A 27,759-nucleotide genomic window follows, 5' to 3' on the forward strand; every position below is an offset into this window, starting at 1 on the left:
CTCTCTCTCCCCTCCCTTGCTCTTTCTCTCTCTCTCAAAGTAAATAAAATTAAATTTAAAAAAATAAATAAAACACCCTCAGTTTAAGATTGGGTAGAGCCGATGGAGCCCTAGAATTGCATTTCCTGCAAGTTCCCAGGCGATGCTGGTGTGGGGACCTCACGTTGAAAACCATCGCTCGTAAAGAACCGTGGAAGCCATTGCAAAGGCTCTGTGTCATCCCTTCAGAATGCCAAGCCACACAGGGCTCTCTCTCTTTAAATACTTTAGCTCCCTTTGGGGATAGAATTTCGTCAAGTTTCTAGAATGGAATGAAAATAACCTCCCATTAGAGCCTCCACGGGAATGTGGAGCTTTGGTTCAAGCTCTTACATAAACCCCTTTACCTTGGCCGCGCCCACCACTATCTTCTGTTTCGTTAACTCAGTCAGATTACATTGTTAAACCTAGAATATTCGAAGGGATGGACCCAGTTCACTCACTCACCTTCTCTGGAAGAAAAACAAGGACAGTGAGGAGCCTAGGTAACAGGTGAGACTTTTTCCTCAAGAAATTATCTTAGAAAAGAGGGAGCTGCCTTATGTTCAAGTCCTTACAAGCACTCTTGTATCATGAAGCAATTTCTCAGCTTTTTGGAACCAAGGACTTTTGACAAAGACAAACTGAGAGTTAGAGTAAGTTCTGCCTACTTAGGTCACCTGTTAAAATCGGTAAGGAGACAAACACATTTTCTGGTACAATGTATATGGGGGATGTTACTGTAAACAGCACCTTTAAAGATCAGCTTTTTGGCAAGATCAACTGAAAAAAAAAGGGCTGTGTTAGTGACGGTGACGATGTATACGTCAGAGACGCATGTGCAACTAGGAATACGTGTTTTTATGAAATAGGGTAAAATCATATTATTTCTAAATTAACCTATTAATTTATGTAGTATGTGAACTTATATATATGAGGAAGTTACTAACTAGCTTAAGTGGACATTTAACTATCTCGTCTACATTGCTCAAAATACATTAAAGTTTATTAAATGGTCTCAAAAACCCATTTAAAAATACGTTGTAGTTGGGAAAGTGGAAGATCCTATTTATTCAGGGCATCCTTAGCACTGGGCATAAACAGTAGCGTTTTGGGGTTTTTTTTTGTTTTTTTTCATAAAAAATAGTAGTACTTTTTTAAAGTGACCAACTGTCCTAGCTCGAGAAACGCCCAGCATTCTGCACACAGACCCCGGTGGGCCCAGCAGTTTTCCAACCGGCGAGACCTTGCCTCCTGGCTTTCTTCCTCTTTGTCTGTGCAGGTCAAAAGGGCCTGGGTGTCGGGACTCCCTCTGGCTTCAGGGGCAAACCCCAAGGCCCGTCTCATCTTGCTCTTCATCACCCAGGAAAGGAAAATGATCTGAGAGGTAGAGTTAAGGTGCAACAAAGCACAGCATTTCAGCCACCCAGGGCTACCTTCGCCTCTGCACCCCGAGGGCTCTCTCTCCCCAGATGATCCTGCCTGGGTGGGCCCCAAAACAGACATGAGCTCATTTAAGAACAGAGCCAGGTCTGACTTTCTCCACATTTCCCCCACGAGGACTCAGCAGCCAGCAACACCTTGCCCCCCAGCAAGCACTCAGTAAATACTTGTTAATCAAAAGCATTTTGAAAAACACCTTCCTTGAAGGGCTTGGCTTGTCCCTTGAAGGGACAGTACATGGAGTGGGTTGAATAGTGTTCCTCCCCTGCCCAAACTCATATCCATCTGGAAACTCCAAAAGTGACTTCATTTAAAAATAGGGTCCGGGGGAGGGGCGCCTGGGTGGCTCAGTCAGTTAAGTGTTGGACTCTTGGTTTCAGCTAAGGTCACGGTCTCAGTTTTGTGAGTTCTGGCAGCACAGAGCCTGCTTGGGATCCTCTCTCTCTCCCTCTCTCTGCCCCTCCCCCACTCATTCTGTCTCTGTCTCTCTCAAAATAAATAAATAAGCTTAAAAAAAAAATAGGGTCTTGGGGCAACTGGCTGGCTCAGAAAAGCATGCAACTCTCAGGATTGTGAGTTTGAGCCCCACGCTGGGTGTAGAGATTACTTAAAAATAAATCTTTTAAAGGGCACCCCGGTGGCTCAGTCAGTTGAGCGACCAACTTCAGCTCAGGTCATGATCTCACAGCTCATGAGTCAAGCCCTGCTTTGGGCCATCAGCGCAGAGTCTGCTTCAGATCCTCTGTCCCCCTCTCTCTGCCACTTGCTCTCACTTGCCCTCAAAAATAAACATTTAAAAGAAAATAGGCATCTCCCCCTTAAAATAAAATAAAATAAAATCTTAAAAAAAAAGGGGGGGTGTTTGCTCATATAATTAAGATGAGGTCACAGTGGATTAGGGTGGACCCACAGAACTACGTGAAGGGAAGAAGAACATGTGAAGACTGAGGTAAAAAATGAAATTACACTGCCCCAAGCCCAGGAGCACCAGGAGCCATCAGACGCTGGAACAAACAAGGGAAGATTCTCTCCCAGGACCTCGGGGAGAGTGTGGCCCTGCCTGGACTTCGGCCTTGTAGCCTCTGGAACCGTGAGAACACATTTCTGTTGTTACAAGCCACCAACGTTGGGTAACTTAATGGGGCAGCCCCAGAAAACTACTACAGCACAGAGAAAATCACAGTTTCTAACGATTTCTAAACTATTTATGATAAATCCACAGGTGCTTCATACACAAATTACCCACTGTCCACCTCTCTATCTGCCCAATGTCTGAGCTTAGCTTGCTCTTGAGGTTCTCACGTCAAGGTCACTGGGGTGTCATCACATCAGGCGACAACCCCTGGGGAACCAGAAAGCAGTCATTGACAAAGGGCGGCCCTTGTCAGCTTTGATCTCTGCTTCCCCAACCCAAGGTTCCAGTGCCAAAGACAACAGAACGGGATGATCACCCCTGCGTGGCAGGTCAGCTTGCAAAGCCCCTTCCTAGCCTTGTGAGAAAGACAGGGCAAAGATGAGGAAAACGGGTTCACAGGAGGGTGGGGACCGGCCCACGTGAGGAGCAGCACTGAGACTAGAACCTGGGTCTGCTCCTGGGGCCTGCAGAGATAATTGCTCCATATAGTATATATATAAAGGGAACAAAATACAAAATTGCAAATGATTGCCATTGCATCTGTCTGCCCCAGGCTTCAAACCTCCTCCCTGGCCCCCCTGGGAGAGAGTGCCATCTAGCCATAGGGAAGGAGGGCACCGCAGGGATAGGGGGAGATGAGACACCAGCAGTCAAGCCCCCTAGGCCCAGCGTGGATACAGAGAGGTCCAGTGCAGCACGGCCGAGGGAGGTCAGGAACCAGGGTGTGGCCCGAAGCAGGTACTCAGGCCGCCGGTCATGGGCCACAATGGCCGAGGCATAGAGGAGGCCCGCCAGGGCCGACAGGAGCCGGGTCCACAGGTGGATGGAGGGAAATGCCTTACCCTGGCACTGGACAGAGAGAGGAGGGAGCTGTGCAAGAACACTGCTGTCCTCCAGCCCCCTCGGAGCAGGATTCTAAGATCTAGGCCTTTGGTCCTGCCCTTGGCAAGTTGGAGCGCAAGCCTTCTGCCCATGGCCAGTCCCCAAAGGTGCTGCTTCTATTAGGTTTCCAGCTTTTGCTCAAGCTGCTTCCTTTACCTGGTGAACTCCTATTCATGCCTCAAAACCTGGCGTAAACTCAACTCTAACAAACCCACCCCCCGCCCCCCCACACTTAGGTGGCATAGTCGGCTAAGTGTCCAACTCTTGGTTTCAGCTCAGGTTGTGATCTCAAAGTTGGTGAGTTCAAGCCCCACGTTGGGCTCTGCCCTTCCCCCACTTGTGCTCTCTCTCTCTCTCTCTCTCTCTCAATAAATAAATAAACTTAAAAAAAAAAAAAAAGAAGTCTTCCATACACCTCCACCCTAACAGGGGTGAATAACTTCCATTCTAGGCTCCATTACACATGACACATCTCAACAGACAGAGGGCTCCTGAGAGCAGGGCTGGGGTCCTGCCCATCTTGGCACCCCTAACCCCTGGCACTGGGTAGTGGCTCACGAGTGTCACCTGGGAGAACGGGAGGGACTTTTCATGAAGTATGAACAGCTAAGGATTGACTTCTCTTCCTGGGACCGCCAATCCTCAACCTGGCCAGCCGGAGAAAGTCAGGAAAATTAGAGGTGACATTCTGGAAGTTTTGAAGCCAAGGGAATATTTTTGGAGAAAGAGTGATGGCAATATTGGTTAAAAAAAAAAAAAAAGAAACAGAGTCAATATTTATATGTTAAATACCTTTACAGGTATGAAGTCACCTTATATATACATTTATATGTATATACACAAATACTGTATATTTTCAATTGTATATAATAACATAGTATATTTAAATCTATAGAAGTATAAATTATATGTAATTTATTTTACTCATTAAATAACTGTATTTAGAGACATACAGGTATTGGCTAGAGATTGAAAAGCTTTCAGAGGAAAAAGCAAGGTTTGGCTGATTTTCCCCATTTTTATTTTAACTCTCAAAAAGATTCCTTGGGAGTGTTACACTTTCCTTTGCATTTCTTCAGGTTTGGTTCCCAGGGTTTCCTGTTTTTGGTTATTTTGTTTTTAGCCTTGCCCTGAAGACTGGTTAACAGAGACAGCAGCCAGGCTGGGGAGGGTGGCCCCTGACTTGCTGGCCCCAGAGGCCCTTCCCACCTGACACAGCCCGGGAAGCAGCCCTGTCCCCTTCCACCTGACTCAGCCCAGGAAGTGGCTCTGTCCCAGACAGCACTGTTGTGGTGAGAAACCCTCAGGAGTCCCCCAGGCTACTGACCCCCCATTTACAGAGGACACTGATGGCCAGTGACTTGCAGGGTCAGGGCTGAGAACTGCCTTCTGCCTCTTGACTCACACTTGCTGCTGTTCTGCGTGGGCTCTCTGCCATCATTCATGTGCCAACCCGCACACAGAGCTCACTGACTTCAAAACTCCATCTCTCTTCCTGGTCAGTCCTGGGGCCTGTTGGGTTCTGTCTGCCTACACGCTGGACACGCTGTAGGTGCTTAGCAGCTGCTGAAGACTGGGACTGGCTTGCCGACTGGAGATACGGCAGGTCTTTGTCCAGCACATGTGGGCTTCGTCTGGCTGGTCACACAGAACTCAGGGTGGCTACCTGGCGAAACCATTGCGGGGTGCTCGAAGCAGGATGTGTGTCAGCTCCTGCAGCAGCGACGGGTCCCAGTGCTGCCAGCACAACCCCATACTGGTCAGCGGGTGGGTCATGCCCCTTGCTCTGTTCAAGCACTCCTGAAAGAATGGAAACTTCTTCCACCAAAGCCACCCAGCCATTCTGCTCCTCAGCACCCCCAGCAGGGATAAATTAGAAGCAGCTTCTGGAGGATCTAGGGTTCAAGGCCATGCTGGCTAGGCTGCCTAGAACACCCCAAACCCTGCTGAGTTTCTCCCTAATAAGGGGACCCTAGCTCTGGGTTCTTCTTTATGGAACCAGAGATACTCAAGGCTGGCAGTGCCTCAGAGATTGCCCAACTTTATCCTTAATACAATTTAACTCTATCTTCCTGCCAAGGGGCCATCAGGCTTGAATGCCTTTAGTGATGGGGAGTCCACTAGCTCCTAAGGCAAGAATAATAATACTAATTGCTCTCAATATGCCAGAAGCCATGCAAAGCATCAAACCCATAAGTGGATGTGGACCCACCATAACCTCTCTCCACTCTTGGTTTTGCTTCTATTTCCCAAGACCACAGAGAACAAAGCTGCTCTTTCTGCCCCCAAACGGCTCTTCTGGTTCCTGCATCCATAAGCTTCTTTTTTTCCAGACCACATTATGTCACTCGCTATCATCATTATTATTATTTAAATGTTCATTTATTTCTTTTGAAAGAGAGGGAACACACATGCATGCGCACACAAGTGGAGGAGGGGCAGAGGGGGGGGGAGTGGAGAATCCCACGCAGCCTCTATGCCGTCAGCCCAGACTCCGACTCAGGGATCCATCTCACAAACCATGAGCTCATGACCTGAGCCAAAATCAAGAGTCGGTCGCCCAAACGACTGAGCCACCCATCCAGGTACCCCTTAGGTAACTCATTTGAGAGTGTGCTGGCACCTACCATGAGCAGGCTCCCAGCACCTGGAATACAGTGGAAATAAAACAGACAAGACCACTGCTCTCGTGGCGCTGATGTCCTACCTGGGACCAACTTGGTAAATAACTGAAGGAGCTAATTTCAGGTTGTGACCAAGGCCGTGAATAAAATGTAGCGGAGTGAAGGTCAGTGGTGGGGCTGGCCTGGGGCTATGTTAGGTGGGTGGTGTCAGGGGTTGAACCGCGTTCCCCTCTCTCAAAAGATGTTGAAGTCCCAACCTCCAGAACCTGTGAATGTGGCCTTCTTTGGAAGTAGGATCCCTGCAGATGATCACGTTAAAGATGAGGTCATTAGAGTGCACCCTCATCCAATATGACCGTGTCCTTATGAAAGGGAAGCCTGGGCACAGACACGACGAGAGGGAAGGCCATGTGAGGACACATACAGGGAGAAAGAATGCCATGCGAACACTGGAGTTGTGCAGTTACGCGGCCATCAGCCAAGGAACTTCCAGAAATTTAGAAAGAGGCCTGGAAGAGATCCTTCCCTAGCGCCTTCAAGAGGGAGCATGGCCCTGCGGACACCTTGATACTGGACTTCTGGCCTCTAGTACTTTGAGACAATACGTTTCTGCTATTCAAAGTCTGTGATACTTTCTAATGGCAGCCCCAGGAAACTAATACAGCCAGGCACTGTACCAGCCCCTCTGAAGGTCTTCACGTGACGCAGCTTCGAGCCCCACTGTCCCAGGGGCTCCCCACGCTCCCCTCCCTTGATCCGGAGGCAGCGCCTTTGCTGGGAGGCCCCGTCACCTGTGAGGTTTCTGGCCATGACAGCACAGGCATCAGCTTCCTACCAATGATCAACTAAGCACCTGCCCCCCATACCCCCCAAATCCTGGAACTGCTGTTAAATGATGCTCTGGGGCAAGCGGTTTCTTTAGACCTAGTGATGGCCCATCACGTCTCCGGTGTTAGGCCTGGCCATTATTCCTGTCAGGGAGGCCCTCCCGGCACAGCGGAGCAGTTCTGCACACCCACGATATCTTGCTCTTCCTGCCTCAGTGGCTTTTCCCCGCATGCTCTCCGCTTTCCCTCCCTCACCTCTGCCTCCTCCAATCTCGCCTTCCCTTCAGAGCCAACGGGAAGCGTCTCTGGCCCCGTCCACCAGGCAGTGTGAAGTTTTCACCCTCACTCATAGGAATAGCATAGGAGCCTTCTCTCCCTCTTGCGAACCCCCTAACACCTGATTCTATCTTTCTTCGAGCATTAAAATAACCTGCTTTTGGGGGGGCGACTGGGTGGCTCAGCCGGTTGAGCATCCAACTCCTGATTTCAGCTCAGGTCATGATCTCATGGTTCTTGAGATCAAGCCCTGAGTAGGGCTCTGTGCTGGCAGTGTGGCACCTGCTGGAATTCTCTCTCTCCCTCTCTCTCTCTCTCAAAATGAATAAATAAACATTTAAAATATTCTGCTTTGCATTTCCATGTCTTCCATGAGACTGGGAGCTTCCCAAGGGTAAGCACAGCATCTCCCGTCACATCTCCAGTCACATCTCCAGTCCCCTACAGAACTGGCCAACACAGGGCTTTCCTCACCCTGGATGCCTGGACAGCATCTGCAGCAAAATGCTCCCAGATGGAACCCAAATACCTGCAGGATTCTCTCCTCTAAAACCTTCTCGTCTCCTAGTGGAATGTTTGTTTATCGAACCCCAATGCCTTCTTCCTGACAGCCTGCTTTTCCTTTGCTCTGGAGAGAACTCAGTGCGCTCCCCTGTGAGAGGCTCTCGCAAACCTCAGGACCTCCCCTGGGTGGGCGCCCCACCCCCTGCACGTGCACACATGCACACACACGACACAACCCCTCCACCCCAGGACTCAGAGCTCGGAAGACGCTCCCAGATGCCCTAAGACCTGCCATGGTGACCCACAGTCCCAGCCCCGACCCAGCCTCACGATTCTGGAGAGCGGGGGGATTCGGGAAGCCCAGGAGCCGAAGGCAGCGATGGCACCCAGCAGGTAGCCGAAGATTTCGGTGTTGTCCTGAGGGAACAGGTGATACACTCAGCGCCCTGAGGAGACAGCCCATCCTTTCCGGCTTTTAGTACTTTCTGGCTAGGGCTGCCCCTGCCCCTGCCCCTGCCCCTGCCCAGGGCATTTGTTGGGGCTGTGAAGAGGGAAGGGAATGCATATCCCCACGCCCTCCTGGGCAGGCTCAGCCTCACCTGCAGCAGGCTCTCCAGTAGCCTCCGCTGGGGCCCTCGGACAGGGCCTGACGCCTTCTGGACGGTGGCCCAGAGAGCCCAGCCTGGCCCCAGGCTCAGTGGCAGGGCCAGAGCAAAGACACTGGCCCTGAGCCGCTGCCTCCTCTTCCTCTCCTGGGAGCCCCGACCTGCAACAAACACCAAAATCCCACAGGCCCCTGGGGTCTAGAACTCAACGGAGAGCTGCATCTCCAGTGTGCGCCCATCTCCGATGCCAGAGCGGGTTCCCACGTTGCTTGACAGGCCAGATCCTCTCCACCCTTCAGGGCCCCGTAGCTCTGCCACCCCGTTGGAGGAATCTTTCCTCCCCACCACCTCATTCCACCCACTCGCACGACTGGCGCTCTTCTCCTTCCTCGGCCCTCAAAGCATTTTCTTTTCACACGTGTCTGTGCACACAGAGTTGCCTCTGTGATACTGGAACCCCCCGAGGGCCGGCAGTTTCTATAATCTCCACAGAGCCTGGCACAGAGCTGAACCGGCACAGCTTTGGAGAATGCATCATGGTGTTTGTGCCAGGGCCTGAAGCTGTGAGCCAAAAAGGAGCACGGTCTTGGAAGTCTCCTTAAAATATGAGACAGATAGTCCTCCAAGAACTGTAGTAGGAACACGTCTTCTCTGGGCAGCGCTGAGCAGCTTGGGGATCTTACGTTACCCCACTGATGCAAGCACTCCCCTTTTGCACCACGGCGGGGGCACATGGCTGCCCCTTCTCAGAACGCCCAGTCTGGCATACTCAGGGCGACCCATCCTACCTCAGTAACTTCCAGCCCCCACTCTGTCTGAGGTGGCCTGCGCCCATTCTTGGCATCCATTTCTGGAAGTTACAGGGCTGTGTTTGGCCAACCCGGGTTCACAAACTGAGATATCACTGTTCATCCCCACAGTCATGCACACCCAGCCTCCTGGCCTTCGCTCATGCTGTTCTTTTCACCTGGAATACCCTTCCCTGCGGCCCCTGATCTAACGTCACATCCTTTCCTCTGGTTGCCCACGGTGTGCACGCACCTCCTCGCAAGCAGCATTAATGACCATTTAGGGCCCCGTCTCTTGGCCCTGGGTGGGGTCTCCGAGCTCATTCATGTGTCCGTGCCTGGCAGGGGCCCAGCTGAAGCCTGACAGGGGGTAGGCGCTTGGCGCACTGATGAATGAAGACAGGAACAGATGGCCACACACTCACCCAAATTAGACTTCAACTTGGAGCCGCAGACCGGGAAGAGGATGAACACAAAGTTCACCAAGTCAACAGCTGCTAGGTAGGCACCCGTAAAAACCTGGGGGCAAAGGAAATAGAGTCATGGCGTCCAAACATTCTCCAGCAATCACAGCACCTGTCATCCTGGATCTCCTCTGCCCCTGATGAGGTACTTCCACCGAAGCCGCCTGCCAACCCCAGGAAAGGCTGGTTATCACCTCTATTTGCCTGACGAGGAGAACGGGGCACTGAAACGAGCAATCCCTTACGTGGAGGCCCATCGGCAGAACCCGCCCTCCACTTCCCATGCCGCGCTCTTTCCGGTGCATGGTTAGTCTTTGCTGTGTGACTCTGGCCCAACCGCTGGACTTCTCTGAGCCTCTGTTTCATCGTCTGTAAAACAGGGGTAGTCATGGTGCCTCTCTCAGTGCTAAGCAGATTACATGAAGCACTACAGGGAAAGTGCTTAGACCAGCACCGGCAAGCAGGAAAGCACAAGGCTCCTACCTACAAACGCACCAGCTACTATGCCAGTATAACAGTGGTGAGGAGCAAACTCTGGAGTCTGGATCTTGCCACTGCTGCTTACTGGATCTTTCCCAAAGTTGTTCAGCCGCTAAGTCTGAGTGTCCACATGTATAAAACAGGGGTAAGGAGAGAGCCTACGTCCTAAGATAATTCGAGGATTAAATGAGTGAATGCATGCCAAGCCCTCATTGCCAAGCACGTAGTGAAGGATTTTTTTTTTCTCTTTACATTTATTTATTTTTGAGAGAGACAGAGACAGAGCACAAGTTAGGGAGGAGACACAGAATCCGAAGCAGGCTCCAGGTTCTGAGCTGTCAGCACAGAGCCCAACGTGGGGCTTGAACTCATGAACTGTGAGATCATGACCTGAGCCGAAGTCAGACGCTCAACCCACTGAGCCACCCAGGCACCCCCGCAGCAAAGGATTTAATAAACATCAGCTATTATTCTTGGACTCGGGCTGAGCATCATTGGGTTCCAGCAGCCAATGAGAATGGGCACCCAGAATAAAAGGTGGTTTGTTTGTGAGACAATACTGTTTGAAGCAGGGTCTAGAACTCCCAGGTGTGTGTCCCGGCCATGAGGCCGCCTTCCTCCATGTCTACCTGGGTGGGTGCCAGCCCCATGAGGTGCCTCTCCAGGGCATATTCCTTTGGGATATGTGTTTTGGGACAGGCCCCATCTACACAGGTTTGAGGGCCTAGACTTCAGAAGAGCTTGAAACTGTTTCTCACTTGCCCCAAGGCCTGCATTACCACTTGGGAAAGCACTCAGCCACCCCTGTTTGAACCGAGGCTGGGCTCCAGGCTCTAAAAACAATGACCACAACAAACGCTACTTATGGAGCATCTACAATGTGCCAGCTGCTGTTTTAAGGGATGGGGATATGGTAGTGAGTACAAAGTTTTGCCCCCGGAGAACTGGCACACTAGTAGTTCAAGGAGCAACAGACACACTCAGTAAAATAGATGGTGTATTGGGTTGGGGGGGGGGGTCCGCTTTGGGAAAAAACGGAGCAGGACGAAGGAGTCCGGAGCACCTGTGGTAGAGGGAGGGCACAAGTTTACATGAGTGCTCTTGTTAGGCCTCATCGAGAAGGTGACTTTTGAGCAAAGACTTGAAGGAGGTGAGCAGTGAGCCCTGTGGCTATCAGGGCAGGAGCACTGGGCAGGGGCAGACAGACCAACAGGGGCGCGGGCATGAGGTGAGACCGTACCTCAATGGTGAGGGAACTAGACAGAAGCTACTGTCACCCTGTGGGCCCTACACACCTGGATCGTGAGCTGTCTGGCCAGAATCGCTCCGATGGTGTCACACAGGCTGGTCAGGAGGCAGCATGCCGCGCACAGCGCTGACTGGTCCCGTCCGGATTTCTTTGTACACCTCAGATAGAGAAGCCTGTGGTGACAGACGGGGGTGTGGATGGGTATGGACGGAAAGCGGGAGCCATGAGTGGGTTCCCAACGCAGGTGTCTGCAAAGGGCAACTGTGATTTTGTGTCCTCGTGAGGCACTCTCTCCCCCAGATATTCAGCAGGTATTTTTGAACTTAGTTTACAGATGGGAAAATAAAGGGTCAAAGACTCCAGAACCAGCCCGTGGCAGGAGCCAGACCTGCCTCTCTAACGAAGAGGCATTTCCTTCCTCCTACAAATCTGGCCAACTCAAGTTCATGATCCACCACTCAGTGCTAACAAACTAGCTATGGGGTTTTATTTTTTGTTTTTTTTTTGTTTTTTTTTTTTTTTTTTTTATTTTTTTTTTTTAATTTTTTTTATTTTTGGGACAGAGAGAGACAGAGCATGAACGGGGGAGGGGCAGAGAGAGAGGGAGACACAGAATTGGAAACAGGCTCCAGGCTCCGAGCCATCAGCCCAGAGCCTGACGTGGGGCTCGAACTCACGGACCGCGAGATCGTGACCTGGCTGAAGTCGGACGCTTAACCGACTGCGCCACCCAGGCGCCCCTGGGGTTTTATTTTTTGAAAGGAAGCATGTGGGTTATAAAAGTAACCCAATCACTGTGGTTAACTGCAGAGTATAGTTAATTGCCTAAATTAAAACAGCAACTTGTTTCTTTTCAATTAAAGTGAAATCCTGCTAAGGAGTTCATGTGTGCAGTGGGGTGGCTGGGCTTTTGCTGGCCCTTGTCAAGTTGAGCATGTTCTTTTTTTTTTTTTTTTTAATTTTTTTAACATTTATTTATTTTTGAGACAGTGAGAGACAAAGCATGAACGGGGGAGGGTCAGAGAGAGGGAGACACAGAATCTGAAACAGGCTCCAGGCTCTGAGCTGTAAGCACAGAGCCTGACGCGGGGCTTGAACTCACGGACCGCGTGAGATCATGACCTGAGCCGAAGAAGTCGGCCGCTTAACCGACTGAGCCACCCAGGCGCCCCGAGCATGTTCTTAACATACACGGAGAGCAAAACTCCTCGAAGATGCCATGGCACTTTGGGCTGACCTCTCCCTAGAGTCGCCCACTGCTGGTTTCTCTCCCTTATTCCCCTCTTCCTGCCCCACCCCACTCCCCTAGAACAAGCACAGAAAGGCACAACAGGATGGAAGGAGTCAGAGGCCGCTCAGAAACACCTGATCGGATCTCAGAAACACTTTGTTCTAGATGTTTCCATGTTACATATCTGGGCCGGGATAACTGCAGTTCTTGTTTTATTTCCATCAACCACAGGGTGGTACTCACTCCTCACGGTTAGACTGTTTGCCTGGTTCTGAGGGTCGGCCCTTGGGAGCAGGGGATGGGTGGGGATGGAAGGCTGCTGGGTTCCAGAACATTTCCTGATCTGCCAGACGAAGCCCAGAGCTCACAGTGAGAACAGCAACCTTTCATCTAGGCCCTGAGCTCCTGGCACCAATTCAAAGCTTAAGAGTGAAGGCTCTAGAGACTCTCTGAGTTGGATTCAGATTAGAAATAGTTTATTTCAGGGCACCTGGGTGGCTCTGTGAGTTAAGTGTTCGACTTCAGTTCAGGTCATGCTCTCACGGCTCATGAGTTTGAGCCCCGCGCCGGGCTCTGTGCTGACAGCTCAGAGCCTGGAGCCTGCTTCAGATTCTGTGACTCCCTTTCTCTCTGCCCCTCCCCTGCTCATTCTCTGTCTCTGTCTCTCAAGAAAACAAAGGCTCAAAAAAAAAAAAAAAAGAAAGAAAAAGAAAAGAAATAGTTTATTTCAACCCTCCCATTAGAGAGTGGAGAAAAGTGAGGCCGATGGTGACCAGCTGAGTTAATGGCCGACCCTCTGGCTTCACATGTGGAGGCTTTCTCTGTACCCTGCTGTTCTTTAGCCATTTCCCCAGCCCTCGGGTCAGGGATCCAGGCTGACCCTACCCCAGGCCACACACAGCTCCGAGGATACACATTCCCCAAGGACAAGAGGAGGCTCAGGGATGGCAAAGTCCTGACAACAGATGGGTGTGTCCAGACTGAGGCAGGCTGAAAAAGCAGATTTGGCTCTCATCAGACTGACTGGCTGGGCATTCTCAACGGATTTACCTAACCTCTCCCACCTTTAGTTTCCAGCTCAGGAAATGTCTAATACTGCTGACTTCAGGGCGGCTGTGAGGACCAAATGAGATAACGCACAGAGAGTGGCTTGTTGGTGTCCACCTCTGATCTGGACAGTTTAATCCTCACAAGTCTGCCCCTTTCGAAAAGGGTCTGGCGGTCCGGTTCTTTCCATTCGCTAGGGCAAGTTAGTAAAGCTGTCAGAACCTCCAGCTTCCTCGGGGGGGTAAATGGGAGTAATAACGGTCCCTCCCTCGTGGGGTTGTGGCAGGGAAGACACGAGCTAATAAATGCAACACTAGGCCCACGTTAAATGTTCTAAGTGTCTTTTTATTTGGTTTCCAATGACTGGGTAGGAGGGTTGCCAGATCTCTGCAACAATATCAAATATCATCTTAAGAGTGCCTAAGATGAGCAGGTGCCAACCTCCCCCGGGATGCTGATCCTTTCTCCTCTGCCAGGGAATACTTGGGTTGCACCAGCTTGGGACAGGGTGCCTGAAGACCTGGAGGCCATCTTTAGCCAGACTTCATAGAACCCAGGTTATGGTGACCACCTGACCAGATGGCTCCAGGTACTGGCCAGAGTCAGATCACAGCCAGTCCCCCTCCCCAGATCAGAGGGCCTGGGGTAAAGGGAGACCAGAACTGCCAAGAGCCTTGTCCAAGGTCCTTGCCCTCTGCCAAAGGTTGGTGGCAGGACAGGAGCAATCATAAGGATGTTTAATGAGCACATACTAAGAGCTTTACAGAAACTAACTCATTTAATCCTGCCATCCGTCCCATCAGTTATTAACCCCGTTTAGGTGAGGAAAATGAGGCTCTGAGGCTTTACAGCTTGCCCAGCTCACACCTCTGGTCGATGGGGAAAGGGTGACAATAGAACCCAGGACTCGCAGCTGCCTTCGAGGGCTCCACGCACCGCACAACCCGGCCTCTTCCTACTGGCCCACAGCCCAGCCTCCCTGTGCACGGAATCCGGAAAGAAGTCCTATCCGACTTCAGTCCACAGCGGAAGGGTCCTTTCGATCCTGGCACCGCGCTGCCTCCTACCTCCCCCCTTTATGCCCCCTTCCCTCCAGGTTTCCAGGAGGGAGTTGGCGGGAGGCGTCGCCCCGCGCCCCCCGCCGCAGACCTGGCCCCCTCCCCCGCGCCGCCCGGTCCCAGTCCCCATTACAGCGCGTGGGCGGCGATCCAGCAGGAGGAGGCGCAGATCCACAGGCCGAAGGAGATGCAGACTCGGTGGCGGGCGAAGCAGCGGTCCAGGTAGTCCCAGTCCCAGAGCGCGGGCGCGGGGCTGGCCGCCTCCCCCATGGCTCGGTGGCTCCGCCCGGCCCGGGCCCCAGCCTCCCGCGTGGCCCCGCCGGGGCGCAGCCTCCCCGCGCCTCCTTCCCCCGGCCCGGTGCTCCCGCGGCGGCGGCGGCGGCGGCGGCCCCGGCCCAGCGCACGACCGCGGCCGGGAGACGGGCGCTGGCGGCGGCGGCGGAGGCGCGAGGGAAAAGTTTCCGGGACCGCGCGGCTCCCCACCCGGCGCGCTATTGTCGGGGGTCGGCGGGCCGGAGGCCGCCCCCCAGCGGTGGGAGCTGGGAGCTGCCTCGGCACAAAGGCTGCGGCCCCAGCCCCCGCTCCCCGACAGCGGTGGCGGCGCCGCTCGCAGACCCCTTGCGGTCTCCCGGCGGCCAGGGCCGAATACCGTGACCTGCCCGGCCACGGTAAGGCGCTTTGTCCGCCCATTAGTGCGCCCCCTTTTCTGACCCGAACAATACACATGCTTCGCGCCTGACGCAGCTCTTGGGTGCTGGGGATCCCGGGCGTGAGCGGCTGGTCTGATCCTTCAAAAGGTACAAAAGAAAGGGGGCCGGGGGGGGGGGGGGTGGCGGGGAGCGGCAGAAGGATACAGCCCACTCCCCGCCCCCCAACGCATCTTCTCCCACTCTCTGGTCTGAAGGCGTCAACGGCACCCTCCACCCCCACTCTAGTCGCCCAAGCCGGACTTCCAGAAGTCACCCTAGAAGATGCCCCAGGAGGCGCGTGGTCTTGGCCCTCATGCTGTCCCATCCAGCCACGTTGCCACCCAGTCCTGGCACGCAGAGCTGTTCCTGAAAACAAGCTATTATAATTTTAAAATGTCCTTGTTGATTTTAGTAAGTTTGTTTAAAGAAGGTGACCCCGTCATTTCGTTATTTTCGTTGTTAAAAACAGCAGTTTTCTTGAGATCTCATTCATATACCATAAAACTCACCCTGTTAACGTGTACAGTGTTTTAGTGTATCCAGAGTTGTGCTACCACCACCGCTATCTAATTTTACAACATTTTCATCACTTGTTAAAAAAGCAAGTACTCATTAGCGGTTAACTTTCTTCTCCACACTCCCAGCCCTAGGCAACCACAAATCTACCTTAGGATTCTACGGACTTGCCTGTTGTGGAAAATTCCTTATTAATGCAATCCCATCCAATAGGTGAACTTTTTTTTTTTTAATTTTTTAAATGTTTTTATTTATTTTTGAGACAGAGAGAGACAGAGTATGAACGGGGGGAGGGGCAGAGAGAGAGGGAGACACAGAATCGGAAGCAGGCTCCAGGCTCTGAGCCATCAGCCCAGAGCCCGATGCGGGGCTCGAACTCATGGACCTCGAGATCATGACCTGAGCCAAAGTCAGCCGCTTAACGGACTGAGCCACCCAGGCGCCCCCAGACTGTTCTTCTAAAGGGGCTACATTATTTTACTGTTTCATTTATTTTTAAAGTTATGACCGCTTTTGGTCATGAAACATAATTTGTCAGACATTGTCAGACGAGGAGCTGGGGACACATTTTTGAGAAAAACAGACAAGTCCCTGCCTTCACTGAGCTAACAGTCCAGTAGGAGAGAGAGCGACACTAAACAAGCAAAAGAGCGAGTAAAGGTAAAATTAAAATAGGTTATTCGACAAAAGGGGCCAAAATTAAAATATAAAAATGATGATAAGATAAAGTAATACAAAATGAGTACCAGCGAAGACAAGATTGAAAGGTTAAAATAAAAGGGGAAACATACAGTAGCCAAGCGTCTCATAGATGATAACCAAGTACCCTGAAGTCCCTGCCTGCTGATTCTTTGTGGGTTCTTCTAGCCGACCTGTGGATACTGATCTGTGACTGCCCAGCTTCCCGGTTTCTCTAGTGACGTTGCCTACTTACTATTCTGGAAAGATAATCCATCACACTAACTATCTTGCTGAAATGAGGACACACCTTCCCCGTCTCATGCCCTAGGCAGGGCTACCTTATGCTCTGTTTGTTGAGACTTGAAGATACCGCTATTTAATTTGATTCACTTATGATGACTTTCCTCTCCTTCAGGCTCAGTATAAGCCCTTGGAGGCTGGACCCAATTTAAAAATGGCTTCATTCTGGGGCGCCTGGGTGGCTCAGGTGGTTAAGCATCCAACTTCGGCTCAGGTCATGATCTCGTGGTTCGTGAGTTCGAGCCCCACGTCGGGCTCTGTGCTGTCAGTGTGGGGCCCACTTCGAATCCTCGGTCCCTCTCTCTCTGCCTCTCATGCTCTCTCTTTCCCTCAAAAACACCAAAAAACAAAATAAATGAAAAATTGCTTCATTCCTCCCACCACACCCTGGACCAGGTTTACACACCTCAACAGCTTTTCCTCAGAGTGGTTAGTTCTCAGCCTTTGCGGTGAACTCAGAGAATTTGAGGAAGACCTCGTCCCTGAAAAATCTGAACATCTATGCACCCCCACACAGTGCTCATACAATCTTTAGGAATTTATAGTCTCTGAAATTCAACTGTAGATTTCGTGGAGGGCTAGACCCCAGACTAAACCCCCTAGTTTAAGCGTTTAAATCCTGAGCCCCCTCCCAAAGCAGTTGGAAGGGGTGTGGTCCATAGATCATGGATCATGGTTTCAGGATCACTCTGACTGCCTGTCAAAAACCAGCCCGGCGAAATCCAACTCTCTGGGCGTGTGTCCTTGGAATCTGCATGGATTCATTTCTTGTGGCTGCTCTAACAAATTACCACAAATTTAGCAGCTTAAAATAACAGAAACGTATTCTCTCCCTATTCTGAAATCAGGTCCGCTGGACCACGGTCAAGGTGGCCGCGGGGCTGCCACCCTTCCGGGGACCCTAGAAGGGGAATCTCTTCATTGTCTCTCTTTATCCAGCATCTGGTGGCTTCCAGCACTACCTGCCTGGCAGCCGCGTCACTTAATCTCTTCCTCTCGTGGTCACATTTCCCTCTTGTCTTGTGTGTGTGAAATCTCCCTCTGTCTCTTTCCTATAAAGATGGCCCTTGTGACCTGCTCAGGTAATTGATGTTACCCACCCCATCTCAAGATCCTTAATCACGTCTGTGAAGAGTTCGGATGTCACAGAAGGTGACATTTATAGGTTCCAGGGATTAAGACCTTGTATTTTGGGGGGCCATCATTCAGCCTACTAAACTGCCTTCCCGCAAGCTTCCTGTGAGATTCATACGAGGAACACGGGCTTGTGGAGATGGCCCTCGGTGGCTTGGACAAGTGTGGGGAGCCATTGCCAGTCACTGGACACATTGGCTCAGAGAAAAATGCAATGGGAAGAATGGGCGCTTCGGAGCCCGCAAGTCGGACTGCAGTTCTCACTCTGCCTCCTCGCAGCTGTGACTTGGGGCAAAGCATGGGTCCTCTGCACCTGTGTATTCTTACCTGTCAAGTGGGGATGATAGTGCCTCCGTCAGGGCAACTGGGATTAGTAGAAACCCTGGAGGTGAAGCATCTGGAAGTTATTATTGCTGTTGTCTTTCCTGGGAAGAACTTCTGATCCACTAAAAAAAAATAATAATAATAATGGCTCAAAGAAAATATGAATAGCTAATGGTGTGGAGACGCAGAGCTCAGGTCTTGGTTCTCTTCTCTTTACCTGACGCCTGAAGCATCTGAACTTCTAGCTTTAAATACCGCCCCTGTGCCTGTGCCTCCTGAGCATCTATCTCCAGATGAGACCTCCTTCCCAGACTTTAGATTCATATACGCAGCTGCCTATTCGACATCTCCACTCGCATGTCCGATTGAACACGTCTACAACCAGACTCGTGATTTTCCCTCCCGAGGCGCCTCCACCTGCTGTCCTCCCTGCCCAGGCTGACTCTGTGTCCTGGTCCTATAGGGGACAGGCACAAGCCCCTGGGCCTGTGCTCCTCCTCAACCAGGGCACCCCTTACAGTGTGGCAGGTGTTGTCTTTCAACCCGGCTGTGAGAGTCTTCAGCCGGGGCTGCTGATTTCAGATCTGTACCCCAGCACCTGACTCACTGCCTAGCACGTAATAAGGAACATAGTTACCGAATGAATTGATTTTTAGATAGGCTGTAAAAAGGTAGTGAGAGCATGTTTACAATGCTTTGGTGGCCCCTACCATTGTGTGTGTGTGTGTGTGGGGGGGGTGTTGGGAGGGCTTTCAAGAAACCCACGAGCTGGGCTTTGGAGAACAAGTTTGCTTTTGGCAATTAGTGCGTCAGCAATCTTGGAAAGCTGTCCTGGCGGCAGGAAGACGCTGGCTGGCGGATGCCTGCAAATGGCAGAGGTCCTGCAGCGAGGGCAGATGTGGGGCAAGAGAGGCAGGCTGCCGGCACCCACCAGCTCTTCATCCGGTGGGGAACACTCAGGATTGTATGTGCTAATCTACTCCCCTCCCTCCTGGAGTTAGGACCCCTCCCAAATTCTGCCAGGACCTTCCAAAGGGCTTTTTCCGTGGTTGGCCCTCGGGAAGTGAATCAGTTCCTTTAGCAGGCTCCTCTGAGGCTTGGTGGCTGCCCCACCCGAAAGCTAAAGCTAAAGTTTCTTTGGCCATGGTTCAGAGTTTGCCAAGAAGAAAAGCTAACAGGAGGGCCACAGCTTGTAGGCATTTCCTGTTGGCAGAGGCACTGAGCCCACAGGCATTGTCCTGAAGAAGGAAGGGCTGATCAGCCTGGCCTGTCCTTGTGGGAGCCTGCCGGTCAATCATGGCCCTAGGTCCTGGCCACCTGGGGGCACCGACCAGCAGCTCAACAGCTTTTGCTTCTGAGGACATGCTACCTCCTGCCAATGTTCTTATAAAATGCGTTATTTAGAGGAAGGGTTTGTGGCTACTACTCAACTGGTAACATTAAAAAAGGCTCTATGCCAGTTTGATTTACCTGCTGTAAGTATAGAGAAATCAATTCTTTGAGAATGCATTTTGAAATAATGGCATTTCCAAATCCGAATCAATCCCATTGTGGACATGTTGGATTATCATGAGAGAAGCAGGTGGTAGGACTGGTGGGGTCCTGGGTTCGTTCTGTCTATCTTCTATCTACCTATCTATCTACCCACCTAGTTAATCATCTATCTATCCATCCATCCACCCACCCATCCATCATCTAAGTTTATTTAGAGAGAGAGAGAAAGAGAGAGCGAGCACACACACGAGGGGCAGAGAGAATCCCAAGCAGGCTCCCTGCTGTCAGCACAGAGGTCCTGGGTTCTATTTAAAACTCTATCATCAGCGTACTGTTTGATCTTGTGAGAGTTTCTTTACCTTTTTCACCCTCGAATGCTTCATTAATAACATCCTATTGCTGAAAGCAACTTACTTCACGATGCTAGAAGTTGGTCGAGGGCTAATGGAATGTACAGATGTTGAAATGTTACATCAAGGAAAGCCCTATTTTTTTTTTTTTTTTCCTACATGATCTTTACCCCCAACGTGGGGCTGGAACTTGGGACACATAGTTGCATGCTCTCCTGACTGAGCCAGCCAGGCGGACCAGGCTACTCACCTTTTAAAAAGCCAATTAAATAGAATTCAGTACTTGAATACTTGCACTGAAATAATTAGTTAAAAGAAATGTGTGTTCTCACCGCAGTTTACAATTCACAAGGAAATCGGCATCCTGCCAAGTTCCATGCGGGCCAGTAAGGGAGCTGGATTAACCTGCCTCCCCAAAGCCAGCCAAGACAGAGTAAAGACAGGAGCTTGTGGTCCCTATTTGATTCTAATTTCCCAGTACAGTTCTGTCTGTTCTCCTAAGGGCTCCTGAGCCCTTCTGGAATTTAACTGTCTACTTCTATGACCTCTCCCCACTCCCCACTGTTTATTTTGAAAATTTTCAAAACTACAAAAAGGTGAAAACCACCTAGGACCTACCTACCTACCCACCTAACACCAGCTGCAGACATTTTGCCACATTTGTTTTGTCCCTTGCTCCGGTGGAACATGTTGGTGGAACATGCCATTGGAGGTGGCAGCTGTGACACCTTACCCCCAGTGCCTCAGCATGTATCTCCAGCAGTGTTCGCGACCTCGCCACACTTCTGTTACACTGATACAATGCTATCACCTGTGTAATCCATGGTAAAATTTACTCAGCCGCTCCAAGAATGTCAAATATATAGAGTGTGAATGTGTGTTTCTGGTTCAGGATTCATTCATTTAGTTGTGTCTCTTTAGTTCCGGTCCCTTGTGTTCTGGAATGTTCCAAATCTGGAATTGTCTGGTTTCTTATGATTAGATTGAGCCGAAATGTTTCTGCAAAAGCAGCACAGGGTTATCCTGTGGACTTCCTGTTGCACCGCATCAGGAGGTGCAGAACATACTGGCATAGCACTGGTGACAGAGTTTGGTCACTTGTTTAAGGTAGTGTCTGCTGGATCGCTCCATTGTAAAAGGCACTTTCCCTTGGCATTGAATAAAGCAGTGGGTGATACTTTAAAAGGGGGCCACTATCCCATCCCCCGGGACCTTTCCGTCAGTGGTCTCAGCACTTTGCTGGAATCCATGATTTTGTTGATGGTTCCAAAATGGTGATTCCGTCATCCCTTCTACGTTGTTTCATTGAGATGCTTTTGTTTAAAAGTTGCCCTGCCTCTCCTTATTTAGAGTACTACTATGGATTCAAGAATCCTTTAAAAAAAAAAAAAAAAACAACTCAGTGCCTTACAATTCACACGAAAGATCATGTTTTAATACTTTTAGTAACCTGCTTTAGAAGTAGCCAAGATGTAGAAGTTATAAATATGAAATCTACCCTTCTTCCCCCACTCTCCTGAAAAACTCCCACCATTCTGACCTTTGATTGTTGGGTCAGGAAGGAGTTAAAAGTCATTACTGTTAGCAGTGAACTTCTGAAGTTGTCACTAGCCACATTTTAAGTGCTTGGCTGTAGTTAACTATGGGATAGCACAGATTATAGATTTATTTGCATTGTAGTAGTAAGTTCTATTTGACCACACTATTATGGTATCCATGGCAGCGCTATTTTTAAAAATCAAAACCCTCTGGAGAGTAATGTTGTCAGTGTAGGTTCATTGTTTTGTTTTTACATTTTTTTTGAAGTTTATTCATTTTGGAGGGCGGGGGGGGAAGGGCAGAGAGAGAGGGGGAGACACAGAATCCGAAGCAGGCTCCAGGCTCTGAGCTGTCAGCACTGAGCCCAGCGCGGGACTCGAACTCACAAACTGTGAGATCGTGACCTGAGCCCAAGTTGGACGCTTGACCCACTGAGCCACCCAGACGCCCCGGTGTAGGTTCATGTTAACAAATGCACCGCTGTGTGGGGGATGCTGAGGGTGAAGGAGGCTGTGCATACGTGGGGACTGGGGAATATGGGAACTCTTTATGCTTTCTGCTCAATTTTGCTGCGAACTTAAAACTGTTCTACAAAATACGGTTTGTTAAAAATTTAAGAAACCACAAACCTGCAAAACGTCTACATGTCCATCAATAATAGAACAGATAAATGGTGACATATTCGCACCACAGAATACCCTACAGCGGTGACAGTGATTTATTTATCAAATGCAAGACTGTGGACGGACCTCACCATGTTGGATTAAAGAAGCCAGATACATGAGTACACGCTGTGTAGATTTTTTTAAACAATTTTTTTTAAGATTTTTTTTTTTTAGTAATCGCGGCACTCAACGTGGGGCTTGAACTCAAACCCCGAGATCAAGAGTTGTACCCCGACCGACCGAGCCAGCCAGGTACCACCGTAGATTCTGCTTATGTATCATACAAAACGTGGTGAAAAGGTGAGAACAGCGGTAGCCCTTGGGGTGGTCAGTCTTTGCTGAAAGGAGGTACGAAGTGCTAACCGTGTTCTCAGTCAAGGTGCCGGTTGCATCAGTATGTTGGTGAAAGTCAGCTGTCTATACTCTCACAGTTGTGTTCTTTCTGTATACGTATCACACTTCAACAGAACACTTATGTATTCAGTGTTCTGTGCACTGGGCACTCTTCACTTACATAATGCCCTTCACTTTTGGATTGCTCAGAATTGTTGTTTTGCCTTCATATTGGAGCCTTTGATAGCAAGTTCTTTCCTGTGTGGCCCTCTCTTCACCCTCAGTTGGTCTATGGTGTGTTGAACAAAACAGACAACGAACTGTTAGGCGTTTGTTCATTCTGAATGATTTTCCTCACTGCTCCACAAGGACTTTAGAGGGGTGGCATTAGGTCGATTTCTGGCTTGTGGCCACATTTCCCAGTTTGCCTGCCAAGAAAACCTATATTGCTATTGATGTCTTGACAGAAACCTCCACTTCCTCCTAACTTCCTGAAAAGGAAACGGAGGACAGATGTATAGCAGGTTCTACTTTAAAAGGGCGGTATATTTCTTGTAATAAAATGCTGGGGAAAAAATTTCAAAACAATGAAGTGATCATGCTAATGGCTGGAACTTGTAAGTCTACCGTACTCCTCGCTACAAGGGTGAGGATACTTAAAAACAAACACCTTCCGGGGTGTCCTAGTTTGGGTTCTTCAGACTCTAAGCAGAGGACTTAGATTTAGTTAATCTGGGAGGCAACCCCCTGAAGCAGAAGTGAGGGAGTGGACAGTGAGGGAAGGGAGGAGGGCAGCGGGCGAGTTAGTGAGATGATTTCCATGGAGGATCTAGTGTGGAAAATGTACAGTGTATGCACCAAGTGACAGGGAAGCTGGGGCACTTAGCACCCAGCCCCCATTCTTGACCAGTTGGGGGTTGCTCCGGGGGTTGTTAAATCCCCAGGCCGTCTAGATTGCCCTGTGTGTGCAGTGAGCAGGCTCCTGTGGTGCAGGAGAAAGGAATGCAGGAAATACAGGGCTTGCAGAGGAAGGGCTCGCACAGGAACCGTCCACTGGGGCTGCAGGTGAACTCAAAGTGGCTAAGGGATGGAGGGGTGTGGAGCATCTACACAGAGAGACGTCTCTTACCAGGAATACTTGCTAGAAGATGGAGTCGGATGCTCTTCACAACTGTTGCACATTCATGAAGGTTAAATACCAAAGGCATACATCCAGAAATAAGCCCTCACATTTATGTTCAATTCTCAACAAAGGTGCTGAAACAATTCAGTGGGTAAACACTAGTCTTTTCAACAAACTGCTCTGGGGCTACTGGATGCCACATGCAAAAGGTCCATCTTCTACCTCACACCAGATATGAAAACTTAAAACAGACCAGAGACCTAAACGTAAGAGCTAAAACTCTGAAACCCTTGGAAGGAAACACAGGGGTAAATCTTAATAACCTTGGATCTGCCAATAGTTTCTTAAATTTAGCACCAAAAGCACAAGCAACCAAAGAAAAAATGGATTCATTTGGACTTCACCAAAATTAAAACTGTGCTTCAAAGGCACTATCAGAAAATGAAAAGACAACCCACTAAATGGCAGAAAACATTTGCAAATTACACATCTGCTAAGGGACCTGTACCTAGAATGTACAAACAACTTTTATAACTCAGTAACAAAATAAATAACTCCATTAAAGAATGGACAGAGGGGACGCCTGGGTGGCTCAGTCGGTTAAGCGTCCAACTTTGGCTCAGGTCATGATCTCATGGTCCATGAGTTCAAGCCCCGCGTTGGGCTCTGCACTGACAGCTCAGAGCCTGGACCCTGCTTTGGATTCTGTGTCTCCCTCTCTCTCTGCCTCTCCCCTGCTTGTGTTCTGCCTCTCTCGCTCTCAAAAATAAACATTAAAAAAAATTAAAAAATAAAAGAAATCCTCATTTAAAAAAAAAAAAAAGAATGGACAAAAGATCTGAATAGACATTTTCCCAAAGATCTACAAGTGGGCAATAAGCACATGAGAAGATGCTCAACGTCATTTGGCATCAAGGGAATGTAAATCAAAACCATGACGTATCGCTTTATACCCACTAGGATGGCCAAAACAAAAAGACAGTAAGACAGTAACGTGTGTTGACAGAACTACGGAGAAACTAGAACCTTTGTACACCGTTGATGGAAAATGTAAAATGGTACCCCCATTCTGAAAATCAGTATGGTAGCTACTCAAAGGTTAAATATATTGCAATTCCACTCCCAGATATATACTTAAGAATTAGAAACCACACAAAAACCTGTACACAAACGTTCACAGCAGCACTGTATTCATGATAGACAGCAAGTGGAAACCAAATGCCTTTTAACTGATGAATGAATAAACAAAATGTGGTGTACCCATTCAGTGGAATGTATTATTTGGCAACAAAAAGCAATGAAATACTGAGAGATGTTAGAGCATGGATGAACCTTGAAGACATCAGTCTAAGTGAAAGCCAGTCACGAAAGGTCACATAGCTTATGATTCCTTTATTATGAACATATAGAATTGGCAAATCCATATATAAAGTAGATTAGGGTTTGCTTACGGCTGGGGGGGATTGGGAGGATTGGGGGCCACTGGCTAAAGGGTCCTGGGTTTTTTGTGGCAGCAATGTAGAACTGGTTGTGGTGATGGTTATATAACTCTTGAATATACTAAAAACCGCTGAATTGTATCCTTTAAAACTGGTGAACTTGCATGGTATGTGAGTATCTCAATAAAACTTACAAAAATAATCAGGAACGTGAAGCGTATGTAATTACTTTTTCTAAGAAGTCTCATGTTTTAGCCATTACACTATCATTAAAGCAAAACTTATTCAAAATCAGTACATGCTCTGTCCATTCAGCATGGAAGTTTCTCCCAGACAACCGTGCCTGTTCTTCAGTGAATGGAACAAAGTAGGCTTTAACATGCTGATGCATGTTCCTCTTCTTTCATGGGCTTTTCAGACTGTCCCTTTCCTCAGATCAAAGGGAAGAATTAGAAGTATATTGTTGCAGATGGATGAACACAACTGCGGAACCTCTCTAGCTCTGCCTCAGGCTTGATCTGGAATAACCTTTCACCCGATATTCAAATGAAGAACTAGAACACTAATTCCTTACCTGTTTATAAACTCTTCCTTGGCTGACCCACCGCTTTTGAGCAAACCTCCAGAATCCCCTCACAGGCTCTAAGGCCATGTGATGGCTCTTGCTAACTTCCTGCATCGGGGCCCTACTCCTGCTGTCCCCGGTTTCCAGTGCCTTTCCTGCCACACAGAAGGTGCTATCTGTTAAATAAACAAGTATATATTTTTTATTCCCCAGGTGGAACACATTTTTCAAATATATCTTAAAATACACTCTGGCCACATCGGGCAAGGCTTAACTGCAAAACTGTGGACGAACCGCGGGTATGTCATCTTCTGATACATTTCACAAGACTGTTCATGGGCATGTGCATTTTTCTGGAGAAGGCGTCCATAACGTCCGTTAGATTTCCAAAAACATCTACCACACAACACAAGGAAAGGATCTGAGCTAAGGGAATAATGAGGCTCATAGAAAAAGGGAGACAAAAGTAAAGTGAGAGCCTAAAACAGGAATGGTACTATAAAAGGTAAACTGTCCTTGTCTCACTCTTGATGGTCCTAAGTACTAAGGAGATCAGGCAACTATACCTAAAACAAAAACTAGCTGATCATCTGCCCATTTCCTCATGCCTGTGGTGAGCTTTAGAAAAACACACACTACCTTCTATAGTAGTGGCTCATGTTGACAGGGATCTTCAATAGAAGGGTGGGCTCTCTGAGGCTTTTAAAAACTACATCTGCTAGCCCCCTCATTCCAAGACCTGATGTGCCTTCTGCAATACCAGGGGACTGCTGGGTATGCATGTGAGGTTGAGAATCACTAACCTATATAATGTTCTCAAAAGAATCCATCTAAAATCCCAGTCATGCTTTGGCAAATTGCAACTGTTTAAAGAATGCGAAATGTCCAAATGGCAGTGTATCTACATAAACCAATAAAACGCCTGTTAGTGACCATTTTAGTATTTTTTTTTTTAAACCCAATTTACAAATTAGTATGCATGTGTATTTGTTTACACATGCAATCATTCATTCCCTCATCTTAAATTCAGCCTTCTACAGGACAAAGTTTCTGGGGCTCCAAGATGACTGTGTTAGACTCGGTGCTCCACGGAGCCCCTGCGTCCTGATACTGGCTGTCTGGTGTGGCTGCGTGCCACAAGAAGCAGGGTCCATTTCACAGCATCACGGCCAAGAGCAGCTTCTGTGTCTTCTTCAGGTGCACAACGCAGATGCCATTTCCACTGCAGCCCAAGTTCACGTATCCAGGTGCTTATAGAGTCTACGAGTTTTCTCTTTTTTATTTCTGTTGCCATGTTTTTTCCAGGCCTTCCCAGCCCTGCCCTCAGAGCTCACAGCAGCTGTAGTCACCAGGCCACTCCCTGGCTTGTAGCCCATCACAGCCTGGACTCCTTTGGTCAAAGCTCTCACGTTTTCCTAGGAAGTGAAGACAGCAGTATGGGAGATGTAAGCACAGTATTATTTATGGAGAACTCCAAGACAGAGGACTTCCACCCCCTTCACTGCTCCTCTCTCTCTCCCCATTCTTAAGTTTCTCCGCATTCTGTCTTGAGTGCATTCTCTTTGTCCTTCACTTTGCTTAGTCCCATCGCTTCAAATGCCATCTGTAACTAGCCACTGAGCAAGCACTCCCTATGCCTTCCTCATCTACCACATACAGCCAGCCAATAAGTTCTGTGGGCTCCAGGCTCTAGCATTTGGTGTACCTATCCACTGTTCTCCACCACCCTGTTCTAGCCCCGGTATTCATTAGCTTTCACTGGAACACTGCAACACTCCCCAGTTCTACTAGAGTTTAACCATCACATATCTCTCTTTCCTCACAAACCTCTGATGGCTCCCTGTAGCCTGGGGAACCGAGTTCGTATTCCCTCAGAGGGTACACAAGACCACTTACAACATGGGCTTCTTATTGATAGAATCCACACTCCCATCTTTTTATGCCTTTGTTCACGCTACTCCCTCTCTGCCTGGAGA

At 49.3% G+C, this 27,759-nt stretch overlaps 2 protein-coding genes across 7 annotated transcripts in view; both read right to left on the minus strand.

Annotated features, from left to right (window-relative positions):
• Positions 1 to 15,221, minus strand: part of TMEM44 (transmembrane protein 44) — a 36,733-nt gene extending 21,512 nt beyond the window's left edge. Inside the window, exons 1-7 of one of the 6 annotated variants that reach the window (XM_058730893.1) lie at positions 14,765 to 15,212; positions 11,342 to 11,468; positions 9,528 to 9,621; positions 8,309 to 8,475; positions 8,040 to 8,126; positions 3,275 to 3,445; positions 1,270 to 1,398 (exon numbers count right to left, since the gene is read on the minus strand). In XM_058730893.1, coding sequence (XP_058586876.1) covers positions 1,270 to 1,398; positions 3,275 to 3,445; positions 8,040 to 8,126; positions 8,309 to 8,475; positions 9,528 to 9,621; positions 11,342 to 11,468; positions 14,765 to 14,901 — 912 coding nt within the window. In that variant the 5' untranslated portion in view covers positions 14,902 to 15,212. Of the gene's footprint in view, positions 1 to 1,229; positions 1,399 to 3,274; positions 3,446 to 8,039; positions 8,127 to 8,308; positions 8,476 to 9,527; positions 9,622 to 11,341; positions 11,469 to 14,764 lie in introns of all 6 variants that reach the window. The other 5 variants (XM_058730894.1, XM_058730896.1, XM_058730895.1 and 2 more) reach the window with 5 other exon arrangements.
• Positions 15,222 to 24,948: 9,727 nt separating this feature from the next.
• Positions 24,949 to 27,759, minus strand: part of LSG1 (large 60S subunit nuclear export GTPase 1) — a 36,102-nt gene continuing 33,291 nt past the window's right edge. Inside the window, exon 14 of the mRNA XM_058730900.1 lies at positions 24,949 to 27,198. Coding sequence (XP_058586883.1) covers positions 27,019 to 27,198 — 180 coding nt within the window. The 3' untranslated portion in view covers positions 24,949 to 27,018. The remainder of the gene's footprint in view (positions 27,199 to 27,759) is intronic.

Source organism: Neofelis nebulosa, chromosome 5 (genome assembly GCF_028018385.1).
Source record: "Neofelis nebulosa isolate mNeoNeb1 chromosome 5, mNeoNeb1.pri, whole genome shotgun sequence".
Taxonomy (NCBI): domain Eukaryota; kingdom Metazoa; phylum Chordata; class Mammalia; order Carnivora; family Felidae; genus Neofelis; species Neofelis nebulosa.